Below are 13,074 nucleotides of genomic sequence, written 5' to 3' on the forward strand. Positions count from 1 at the left end.
AAAAGGGTTCGGGGTCTAGGAGGGTTTTGAGCTCAACGAAAGGAAATTTTGAAAAATTAATTAGCGTGTGATTTATTTGGTAAATTTTTCGGGATGTGACATGCAGTGAGGACACTTTGAATAAACCAAGATGATTAAGTTACCAGGACTGCCGCAATGGCAAGTGGATCACCGGTCTCTGTCCAGCCATGGCCCTCTCCAGATACATTCTTGTACATTGTTGTTGAATGTTGATAGATCCCATATAACTACATATCATGCTGTACAGCCATTATATTGATGATGACAATGCGGGCACCACACTTTTAAACCGGCAGGAAATTTTATATGATTAATTACTACTCAATGCGCCCAGACCTACTACTCATGAAATAAATGCCTTTATCAGACCTCAGGCCTTGTTTAGTTCCTAGAAAATTTTCTACAGTATCTGTCACATCAAATGTTCGGACATATGCATAGAACATTAAATGCAGTTTAAAAAAATAACTAATTACACAATCTAACTGATTATCACGAGATAAATCTTTTAAGGCGAATTAGTTCATGATTGGATATTATTTGTCAAATAACAACAAAATGTGCTACAGTACCAAAATCAACAACTTTTCACTAACTAAACAGGGCCTCGGTTTACTCAGAGAAGCCTGCAAAAGTGCAAATAAATACACTGGAAGGAACCAAACGGACCAAGTTTATGGCCAAATTTCGTTAGCCTTTATGCATGTCGTAATAGTTGTGTTTTCTTAATAGACTTTGCCATTAGTGCGGTGACCAATTTGTTAGCTACACTCTGGCATCCGCGATCTTTGTACAGTGAATCTAGAGCGGGAAGCCATGGCCCATGGACTGCGCTTTGAGTGAACCAAGAAGTTAACCGAATAAATTAAAGATTTAACCGACACTATTTTTCCAATGGTAGAAAGCATGCTCATTCACAATGAACCGATTGTATTGATTTCATGAATCTGGAGAATCTATCGGCTCAATTTCCTGAAGGTGTTTATAAATGTAATAGCATTTTTTGCATGTATTGGTTAAAGTAAGTGTATGCATGCATGCATATGCGAGAGACCGCTGTAATGTGTTTCGAGAAAAAAAATCTACATGATTTAATTACCAGCAGGGCCGATGCAATACCCGGTGGAGCATTCAGGGGTCTCTGTCCTGCATATGGGCCCTCTCCCTCTCCAGATAAATTGTGGCTGATAGACCCCAGTAACTGTATCGCGCCATTACATTGATGATGAGTATGCATTCTGCACACTATTAAACCAGAAAATTTGAAATGGCGCCATTACCCAGTAGAAAGACGGAATGCTCCTGTGTATATTCCACTTTCCAAATTAAACAGAGCTAGTAGCTAGTACATTTTTTCTCATGATATTCGCGAAGGCACTGGACCTGAGAGCCCATCTCATCATCATCACCATCACGCAGCAATCAAACACAACTCACTGTCCTACGCATCTTTCTTAATTATTTCCCCGCCGGACGCAACGCAAGAACGGACGACGGCCGATGCGGCGGCGGGCGGCGCTAATCATCATCAGCAGGATAGGTCCGTCGTCGTCAGGCGTGCTTGTGCGTCTTGGACGGCGGCGGCGGCGGCATCGGGTAGCGGTGGACGCACCCGTTCCAGGGGTTGTCGGCGTCGGGCCCGCAGTCGCGGAGCGCGCGCCACACGTTGCTGCAGGCCTTGAAGCCCGTCCCGAAGGCCAGCATCCAGAGGCGGTCGCCGGCGCGGACCCGGCGCTTGGCCTCGAAGTAGGCCAGCTCGTAGAACACCAGGCTGCTCGACGTGTTCCCGAACCGGTGCAGCGTCGCCCTCGCCGGCTCCACCACGTACGGCCCGAACCCCATCAGCCGCGCCACCGAGTCGATCACCGCCTTCCCGCCCGAGTGGATGCACATGTGCTCGAACGCGCGCTGGAAGTCCGGCACCTCCGCCGCCGCCGCCTTGCGGTTCCCCGCCGCGCGGGCGCGCGCCACGCGCCACGCGTACCGGAGCATCTCCGCCGCGGGCAGCACCCGGCGCCCCAGCGCCGTGATGTGCCGCCGGAGCGCCGCCCCGGCCACGCGCACCAGGTCCTTGGTGAGCGCCACGCCCAGGTTCCCCCGCTCGTCCTCCATCTGCGTCGCCGCGTAGAACGCCGCGTCGTCGGCGCCGTGGTGCGTCCGCAGCGTGCGCACCAGCTCGTACTTGGCGTCGGCGCGCCGGGCCGGCACGTCCGTCACCAGCGCCGCCGCGGTGCCCACGCGGAAGATGCAGTTGGTCACCAGCATGTGCTTGTTCTCGCCGAAGTACCAGTTGAGGCTGGTGTTCTCCGTCACCACCACCAGCGCGTACCCGGGGCAGCGCTGGCACCGCAGCGACCGCGACGCCGTGTCGATGCCCACGGTGCCGGCGCTGCACCCCATGCCGGCGACGCTGTAGGCCTTCACGTCGGGGCGCATCCCGAACCGGCGCGCGATCATGGACGCCAGCGACGGCGCCGGGGAGAACATGGAGCACGCCACGACGAGGACGGTGATGTCGGCGGGCGCCACGTCGGCCTTGGCCAGGAGCTGCCCGACCACGGCGAAGAGGCCCTCCTCGGCCTCCTGCACCGCGAACGCCAGCGTCTTCTCGAACCGGCCCGAGAAGATGAAGGGCGGCGCGAAGGTCTCCTGCCCCAGGCCGGACTTGCTGTAGATGAGCCGCATGAAGTCGGCAATGTCGTCGGAGTAGCGGCGGCACTTGAGGCCGAAGTACTCGCACACCTCGAGGTTCACCTGCCGGTCTGCGTCCGGGAGGTGGCAGCTATAGTTGAGCAGGTACACCGGCCGCTGCCGCCGCAGGGCGAGCCGGAGGACGGTGGCCACGAAGGCCAGCGCCGAGACGACGAGGGGCACCAGCACCGGGAGCGGGAGGCCGCGCAGCGACGCCAGGGCCGCCGCCACGGCGGCCGTGGTCGACGATGCCTGCATGACCACCGAGCTGATGAGCTCTCTCTGCTGCTGCCGCCTTGGAGTGCACTGTGGAGTGTTAAGTGCACTGCTGGTGGTAAGGATTGCGTGCAGGATTGGCTGTATTTATAGGCGCCAAGACACTCCAGACTTTGGGCACTCCCATGTGCTCGGAAATGAATGCATCAGTCAGTCGGTCCCGGTCAGTCACTTCTCGTTCTGGATTCATCTTTTTTAAGCCCCAGCACACATTACAGAGGCTGTTTGTTTCCCACAATTTTTTTGCCCTGCCACATAATTTTTTTACTATTTAGAAGTATTAAATAAAATATGTTTAAATTTTTTTTAACAGATGAGTGCTAATTTAATAGACGAATCTAATGAGCTCAATTAATTCATGATTTGCTACAATAATACTACAGTAACCATTTGCTAATTATAATTTAATATACCTCATTAAATTTGTCTCACAGTTTAGCCCCAAAATTTTGCAATTAGTTTCGTAATTAGATTTTATTTAATATTTCTAAATACTAAGATTTTTTTTATGTGACATGATCTAAAGTTTAGTCTCCGGATCCAAATAACGCCTATAGTATGCTTAAGAATAGTATTATCAATGCTGATTAGTAAAATTCTAAAAGAAAAACTTGCGTCTTTGAATAATTGTCCTTACAGCACGATCGAGTATGATGAATGTCTATTATTAATTATATTTAAACCATAGCGAATATTAAACTTCTACTTTTAGGAAAAAAGAGGAGTATTTTAGAAATTTAAGTTAATTTGAAATATACCCTCATAAAAAGTTAATTTGAAATGTCCAAAGAGTCACTGATGGTCGCAATTTTGTTGACTAGGCACATTTTTTCTTCTGAAGATCCGGCATTCTAATTTCGGGCAGGAACATCCTGAATAGTTCCAGAACAAGGTTGAGCGGTATCCCCTGATTTAGTAGGATTAAGATAAGATTAATAACGTGAGCCTTTTTACTGCAGGCGTCTCGATTGAGAATGACCGTGCTATACCATACCTATACGTGCCCTGCGCACTTCTGATGATGGGAAGATTCAGAGGTCAGCGCGCACATGGGCCGGCGACCATCCGATCCAGGTGGACGCAACGCAACGGTGGCTGTGTTTAGTTGCAAAAATGGTGCGAAAAGTGTTTGCGAAAAAATACTGTAGTATTTTTTGTTTAAATGTGATAAATATTGTTTTGTCATAAGCTAACTAGACTCAAAAGATTCGTCTCGTAACATACATCAAAACTATGCAATTAGTTTTTTTATTTACCTATATTTAGTACTTCATGTATGAATTATTTGCTATATTTAATTTTTCGATGTGATGAAAAATTTGGAAAAATTGGGAAACTAAAGTGTCAGCACTGCACCTGCACGGCATTAAAAATTTATTCAGCCTTAATTTATGAGCCCGCCGAGCTACCCCCTCGGCCAACGTACCCACTACACAGGATATCATTGATTGTTCTTCCTGGAACGCCATGGTAGGAGCGATACAACAATCTCGAGAGTGGCCGAAATGAAAAAGAAATAGTGCTCATAAACTGAGGCCTTGGTTAGTTGCTTCTGTAAATTTTTTGAAATATAATTTTTTTCATATTTAAAATATTAAATATAGATTAATTATAAAATAATTACAAAACTTATCTGTAAACTACGAGAAAAATCTAATAAGTCTAATTAATTCTTCATTTGTGCATGATTATTGTAGCAATTGCTGTAGTAATTTAGTGTATGATCATAATCTAATTAAGTTCATTAGATTCGTCTCGTAATATACAAGCAAATTATATTCTGCAGAGCAGAGAAGTTCGGTTGTTGGTTGGCCGGTGCCATAGCATGCACCCCAGTCATGAACATGGTTTACCAAACCGTCGGTAACCGGACTGGTTTGACCGGTAACCGGTCCGGACCGGTTTGACCGGTTTGGTCCGGTTTGAAACCGGCCAAATTTTAAAATTTGAATTTGAATTAATAAAAATAAAAAATTCTCAAAAAATTTCTAAAAATATTTCAAGGTACGACGAATCTAATGGTGTAAAATTTTTCCAAATATTTGATCATTTAGTATGGTTTGCGGAATTTAGAAGTTAAATCAAAAAAGAAAAAGAAAAAAAACGACGGCCCATTAAGGCCCATCGCGTGGCACAGCGTATTTAACCTATCCCCAACCGTCCCGCAACCTCACCAGCCCCCCGTCCGCTCCTCTCGCCCCCTAGGAACCCCTGTCCGCCGCCAGCACTCGCCGTCCGCCGCCCTGACCCGGCCATCCGGCCCCTGAGAGCGGCTAACCGGCCCCCACACCGGTAAGCCGGGCCGCCACCAGATCTATCGGTTAGCCGCCCTTGGAGGCCGGTTTACCGGCCCGGTTAGGCGGTAAACCGCCACGAGCGGCGGTAAGCCGCCGGCAGGTGAGGTTTTTTTTCCCTAGATGATTTTAGATGATTTTTTTTAGGATTTAGGTGTATGACTTAGGTATATTTAGAATGTAGGTAAGATTTAGGATTTAGAATGTTTTAGGATTTAGGATGTTTTAGGATTTAGAATGTTTTAGGATTTAGGTGTATTTAGATGATTTTTGACACTATGACTTAGGAGTTAGAATATTAGATGATATATTTTTGTTGTCCATGTATGCAGATAGACAATGGCAAGCAGAGATGTTGTATGGGAACACGGGGAAAATCTTTATCCCGGATGGCGATGCAACTATTGTCGTACGCAGAAAGGAGGAGGTGGTGCGACTAGATTGAAACAACATTTGGCTGGGTGCGGGGCGGAGGTGGTCCATTGCAGGAATGTGCCACCTGATGTGCGGGACTTCTTTCAGCGTGAGTTGGATAGGGCAAAGAAGGCAACTGCTGACCGGGCTCGAGAGAGGTTGAGACGGGAGAAGGCTGCAGCGGAGGGAAACTATCCCGATGATGAAGAAGATGAGGAAGCTCAGGTGCAGTGTGCCATGGATCTATCAAGAGCGGAAGAAGAGTTCCGACGGGGGGTGGAACAGAGAGGAGGTGCATATGAGCGTGGAGGAGGTAGTGGTTCGACGAGGGGGAATGTTATGCAGAGGATGTTTCGAAGGTCCACTTCGCAGAGGGAAAGTCCTGTGGTGGAGGACTATAACTTGGCAGCTGGTGGGAGAAGAGGAATGATGCAACCAAGGATTGATACAGGCTCCTGGACGCAGAAGGGTAAGAACGCAAAGGAAGCTATTGGTAAAGCTTGGTCAAAGTTTTTCCATATTGCAGGAGTTCCTGGAAGACAGGCTGACAGTCCATACTTTATCAGTGCGGTCAGGGAGACACAAAAGTGGGGTAAGTTTTCTTTCATTGCAATGATACCTATGAGCGTACATCCTTGTATCTCATGATTTTCATATGGTTTGCAGGTGAAGGTATCGCATCACCCACTGGACGGGATATTGATGGCAAGTACCTTGATCAGAATGAGCAAGACTTGAAGACGAGGTACGTAAAGTTTCAGAAAGACTGACCCTTATTTGGAGTCACGTTGATGTGTGATTCATGGACTGGTCCGACGAGGATGAGTGTCATCAACTTTTTGATATATTGCAATGGTGTCATGTGGTTCCATAAGTCTATTGATGCGACCGGAAGAACTCAAGATGCTGCTTATTTGTTCAAGGTAGTCCCTAAACATGTTCCATTCGCATGATGTATGTTTTGACATGTTACTAAACAATCTGTCTTCCATTGCAGGAGATTCAAAAGGTGGTCGAAGAGATTGGACCGGAGAATGTCGTGCACGTAGTCACCGACAACGGCTCGAATTACAAAAAAGCATGCAACAAACTACTAAGTGACGTGTATGACCACATAGTTTGGACATCGTGTCTAGCACACACCATAAATTTGATGTTGAAGGATATAGCTCGAAGGCCTGAACATGGTGTTATCATCAAGCAGTGCAAGCGAATTTCAAATTGGTTACACAATCATGGTCAGTTGAATACAATGATGAGGAACGCAATCGGTGGTGAGTTGGTCAAGTGGAATGCCACTCGATTTGGAACCAACTACATGTTCCTAGAGAGCATTTATCGGAAACGTGATCGTTTCATGCAGTGGATGGCATCTACTGAGTTCCAACACAGCAAATGGGCGAATACCGAAGATGGTAGATTTACTCATGCAAGTTTTTCAAGTATGGAGTGGTGGGATGCATTGAAATATATCATCGACACGGTTCAACCAATATACAAGTTCCTTCGCTTCGCTGATCAGGACAAGAAGCCGAACATGTGCGAAGTCGTGATGGCCTACCAGACTATGAAACAGGAGCTGAAGTCTTTCTTTGGAACAAATGTTTCCACACTGAAAGAGTATGTTGAGGTGGTGGACGAGAGGTTGGGTGATGTGTTCATAAGCACGTATGTGGGTCCAGGTAAGCACACATCAGTCGTCTATTTTTAAACTCTATTGAAATAATGCTTATTTGAAGTGATTTATATTTTGCAGCTGCTGTCCTAAATCCGAAGTATGCATATACGATGGATCCAACTCAACAAATGTTTCGTGGACTTAAGGATACATTTCAGCGCATGACGGATCTCCAGAGCGCCGTCTAGGCATTGCAGGAGTTTGACGTGTTTCGGCAGAAAATTGGCGAGTATAGCAGTGATATGGCAATGCGGATGGCGATGGACACAAAGACATCCCCATGTAAGAGTTATTCCGTATGAAATTGTTATTTTCTCTATTCGAAAATATTGCTTACATACTCGGTTGCACATGCAACGTCCTGGTGGATGATGTTCGGATCAAGTACTCCAAAACTGCAGTACCTTGCCATGAGGCTTGTTTCACAATGTTGTTCGTCCAGTGGATGCGAGCGGAACTGGAGTACTTTTGCCTTGCTGCATACAAAGGTTCGCAATCGGTTGTCGCGCAAGAAACTTAATAAGCTTGTCTATGTCAACTACAATCTTCGTCTCCGACTTGAGGAGGTCTCCGGCCCACTGATGCGTGAAGAAGGTGATTTCATTGACCAGCTAGCCCATCTTTCTTTCTATGATGAGAAAAATCCGGTGCGGGAATGGATGGAATATGGTAGATCTAACCGGGCTCCAGTTCTGGACGAGGATGATGATGACGGCGACATCCCTCTCCCGTCCCATATTGTCAGAGATCAAATAAACGAGTCAGATCTACGTGAGGCTACGGGGAATGATTCCATCAGCGATTGGGCACGTACAAATATAGGTGACACTCACCTAGGGAAGAGAAAGTTGCAGAAGGGACCTAAGAAGGGTGACCCGAAGCGTCGAAAAGGCAAAGGAACAGCAAAACCAGTGAGCAGCGACACCGAGACTGATGATGGCAAAGGTGAGCGTAGTCCTCCATATCAGGAGTCCGAGGATAGCAGCTCGGCCGATGATGGTGATGATGGTGATGATGGTGACGGTGCTGAGCCTGATGCTGGTGGTGGTGGTAGTGGTGCTGATGCTGCTGCTGGTGGTAGTGGTCGTGCTCGTGGTGTTCGTTTCACAGGTATACATTGCACATACAAATAGACACATATTTCTGACTATTGACTACTAATTATGAAATATGGTTGATTGCAGGGGAGACTCAGTTCACACATGCTATTCAGGACACCGACCATGGAGCACCGCAATCGCAGAGGAGAACAGGTGGACCAACGGACTATGATAGTCCACATCACTCTTCTTCCTCCTACAGCGATTCGAGGCACTCTTTTCACTATCCCATTCCTGACATTAGCATGCAGCCACCGACGAGATGGGTGTACGAATGGGAAGACCCCCATTTTTACACTATGTTAGTTCAGGAATGGCAGACAACATCGGCGTGGACGGGCCAAACTTGGCAACACTACAAGGCTGAGCTGCTTAGAGTGCGAGGTATCGCTTTGATGTCCAACACCGAATACCAAACCGCGTCCCAAATGGGGGTCTTCCCATTTCTACGTTGAACTTTCGTTTCATGTGTCTAGGTGTATGACTCTGTATTTGTATGCACGCTTATTACTATTGTATTTGTATGTATGATTATAACTTGTTGCTTTGGTATGGTCATTTACATTAAAATGTGCATAGCTCATGCCGAAATTTTCTTTTATTTTACACCGGGATCTATTTTTGAAGCGGCGGAAAACTAACCGGTATACCGGTCCAACCGGCCGGTATACCGGTATACCGGTATAACCGGCCGGTTTACCGGTTTGGGCTGCCCCTCCCACATCACCGGTATACCGGCCAAACCGGCCGGTAAACCGGACCGTCCGGCCGGTATACCGGTCCGTACCGTTTGAACGCCAAGATTTGAATTCAAACAAATTCAAACTTCCTTTTGTCCGGTTCCGACCGGTATCCGGCCTAACCGGACCGGTAAACCGGTACCGGAGCCCGGCGGTTAGGCCGGTCCGGTCGGGAATGGAAACCCTGGTCATGAATGGAGCATCGTCTTGTGTTAGCTAGCTAGGCTGGTGCCCGGTGATGAATGATCACTACTACAGAACAAATCTTTGTTCCAGGCCATTTATTCATACAGTCTTTGGGCCCAGTACAATAGGTGGCTTTTGTCCCGGGTCCAACAGCTAGCCGGGCCAGCGGGGGACAGGGGCCTTTTGTTCCGGTTGGAGGCATCAACCGGGACAAAAGGGTGTCCTCTTATCCCGGTTGGTGGCTCCAACCGGGACAAAAGGCCCGCGCAGACTTTTGTCCCTGTTAGAGCCACCAACCGGGATAAAAAGCCTCCCCTTTTGTCCTGGTTGGAGCCACCAACCGGGACAAAACTCCTTAACCCCCTTATCCCCTCCCCTCTCCCCCCGCTCGAGCCATTCAGCTCACTTGTTCTTGCTGTTTTGGCTCGGGAGAGACGAGTTCTTACTCATTTCTTCACCACATTTGTGAAGATCTTTGATTCCCCGTCCATCCATCGGCGCTAAAGGTTCGGGGCTTGTTTTTCTCTTCTTTCTTGGCTTGTATAGCTCATTTCATGCTTTAAAAAATAGAGAAAATGTGTAGCTAGCTCATTTCCTGGACATTTAGATTGCATATGTAGGTGTGATTTTCTTTTAGATTTAGATGAGTATGTGGATAGTAGAAATTTTTAGAATGAGTGTAGATACTTCATGTGATGTACTTGTATATATAACCATATTGTGGATAGTTGATTTTTGTAGTCATGAATGAATTAATGAAATGAGTATATTAGAATTTTTTGTATTATGAATGGATTATTTTGACACTCTAGTGATGTATTTATTCAGGCTCACATTGAAACCATCTAGAAGCTAAAAAAATCTTTATTTCGAAACAAGTATACATCGTTAATCTACATCCAACAGTGATGGCACTACCTTTCGGGGATACACGATGCGCTATAAGGACGTCGCGAATCGGCTGGTCGCATCACCAGCACTTCCGATTGATAAGAAAACAGCATTTGACGCAGTCAGCATGGCCGTTGTTGTACTGAGAGCATATCAACGAGCACGCTGCCTGTGCCAAGTGATGTGCCTATTAATCGTAAATGTTGGTGCTGCGACTGACCGATTGGTGACATCTTTGTACCGCACCATGTCCCCCCGAAAGGCAGTATCATCACCACAGGGTTGAGGTTACTGACATATACATTTTCAGAAATAAAGGTTTTTTTTTCTTCTAGAGGGTTTCTGGATATTGAAAAGAGTATACTCCTGGACCTGAAGGGTGTCAAAGTAATTAGAAGTTATATAGATTTCTTTCAATTAATGATACATTTCGTCTTTTTTATATGATTTCATTGTTATTTGCAAGAGTTATTAATCTGATCATTGTAATTGTAATAGTAAATAATATTTGCATTGTAATGGTAAGAATTTATAATTTTGTGAAAAATAAAGGTATTTTTCAGTAAAATATGGCTTCAGCATCTGGAGGGAGTGGCGCCGGTGGGGGTGATCATTGTCCTTCTTGAGAGAAGGGCACAACTCGAGTAGGTCGTCGGTCCAAAAAACCTAGTGCTTTTCATAGGGCAGCGCTCCGATATTTGGAAAAAGAATATAGAGAATGCATGGCAAGGGGCGAGGAACCTCCGTTTGATCTTGAGGATTAATTGCGGCGTTACGGTTCGTCACCACCAAACTTGGAGGTTTCAGCTCCGCCAACTTATTCTGCGCCAGCAAGAAATCCGTTAGAGCATTCTGCGTTCCAACGCAAGGACGGTTGAAAACCAATGTGTTGTTGTCCGAATTTTTAAGTTTCATGTATTGTACTCCTTTGTTAAGTTCTGTAATGGATTAAGTATTCCTTTTAATTAATCAAGATGTATGATGGATATTGCAGATCTTTTAATTATTCATGTTATGTTACATTTAGTTTAATTTAGGTTTGATATATTTTATTTATTCGATACGTGTAAAGAATTCAAATCGATTTATTTAAGTCCTGCCAGCTATACTCTTAGTAAGGAAGAGAAAGAAACCATGTTTGACTGCTTGAGCAGTATAAAGGTTCCATCTGGATACTCATCCAATATAAAAGGAGTCTTAAATTTGGCAGAGAAGAAATTTACAAATCTCAAGTCCCATGACTGCCATGTGCATATGACCGAACTTCTTCCGGTTGTGCTGCGGGGGATTCTGCCTGATAACGTCCGGTTAACCATCGTGAAGCTATGTGCCTTCCTCAACTCAGTTTTCTAGAAGATAATTGACCCGGAGAATTTGGTAAAGCTGCAAAACGATGTGGTGCAATGTCTTGTTGGCTTTGAGCTGATATTTCCACCATCTTTCTTCAACATCATGGCACATCTTCTAGTGCACCTTGTGAAAGAGATTGATATCCTCGGACTAGTATTTCTACATAATATGTTCTCATTCGAAAGGTTCATGGGGGTACTCATGTTCGTAATCGAGCTCGTCCAGAAGGAAGTATCGCCAGTGCCTACGGAACTGATGAGGTCATTGACTTTTGTGTTGACTTTATTGATGACCTTAAACCGATTGGAGTCCCTGAATCGCGATATGAGGGGAGACTAACTGGAAAGGGTACATTAGGAAAGAAATCTTATGTCTGCACAGATGATTTCTCATTCAAGAAAGCGCATTATACGGTTCTTCAACAATCATCCTTGGTTGACCCATATATCGAGGAACACAAGAAAATTCTGCTTTCTAATTTCCCGGAAAAGTTTGAGGCATGGATTACACGTGAGCACATGAACACTTTCTGCAGCTGGTTGCGGAAGCATCTAATGCATAACATGGATATAAGTGAACAACTGTTCTTATTGGCTAGGGGACCATCTTGGAATATCTTAATATACCAAGGGTACGAGATAAATCGAAACACATTTTATACGATAGCCCAAGATAAAAAGAGTACCAACCAAAATAGCGGTGTTCGTATGGATGCCACGGACAATAATGGAAAAAAGGACACATATTACGGCTACATTGAAGAGATATGGGAGCTGGATTACGGTCCCAATTTCAAGGTGCCTCTATTTCGTTGCCAATGGGTTAAGCTATCCGGAGGAGGGGTAACAAAAGATGAGTATGGGATGACAATAGTTGATCTCAACAATCTTGGGTATAGAGACGAGCCATTTGTCCTAGCCCAAGATGTCGCTCAGGTTTTCTACATTAAGGACATGTCCAACAAGCCAAAGAAGGAGATAAACAAGCAAAAGGATGAGCCTAAGCGACACACAGTTTTATCAGGAAAGAGAAACATCGTTGGAGTGGAGGATAAGACAGACTTGTCAGAAGAATATAATAATTTTGTTGCCATTCAACCTTTCGAAGTAAATGCTGATCCATGCATCCTGCTAGCCAATGATGATGCTCCATACTTGCGCCGTGATCATAATCAAGGGACATATGTGAAGAGAAATTCTGTTACCGCTAATCCTTCATGTACTTGAATCATTTTATATTATTGTATAAAAACATAATTGCAATTCGAATACTTTTATTATATATGTACTGTACAATTATACTTTATGTGTTATATATATCATTTTTATATTTTTCACTTAATTACCAGACTCAATTATAATTTTCATTCAATAATGGATTACTCAACTAATTTTATTTATTTCCTAAAATTACATTCACATTAACATACTACA

At 45.3% G+C, this 13,074-nt stretch overlaps 1 protein-coding gene across 1 annotated transcript; it reads right to left on the bottom strand.

The window, feature by feature from the left end:
* Positions 1-1,305: 1,305 nt before the first annotated feature.
* LOC120677424 (3-ketoacyl-CoA synthase 17-like) lies at positions 1,306-3,045 on the bottom strand. Its single transcript, XM_039958584.1, has one exon. The coding sequence runs from the start codon at positions 2,968-2,970 to the stop codon at positions 1,573-1,575; it is 1,398 nt and encodes a 465-aa protein (XP_039814518.1). The 5' UTR covers positions 2,971-3,045; the 3' UTR covers positions 1,306-1,572.
* Between the last annotated feature and the right edge of the window lie 10,029 nt (positions 3,046-13,074).

The sequence above is a fragment of the Panicum virgatum genome, chromosome 2K, assembly GCF_016808335.1.
Source record: "Panicum virgatum strain AP13 chromosome 2K, P.virgatum_v5, whole genome shotgun sequence".
NCBI lineage: Eukaryota > Viridiplantae > Streptophyta > Magnoliopsida > Poales > Poaceae > Panicum > Panicum virgatum.

Excerpts from the sequence above, each read along its gene's own strand:
- LOC120677424 (XM_039958584.1), bottom strand. The coding sequence starts at position 2,970 with ATGCAGGCATCGTCGACCACGGCCGCCGTGGCGGCGGCCCTGGCGTCG.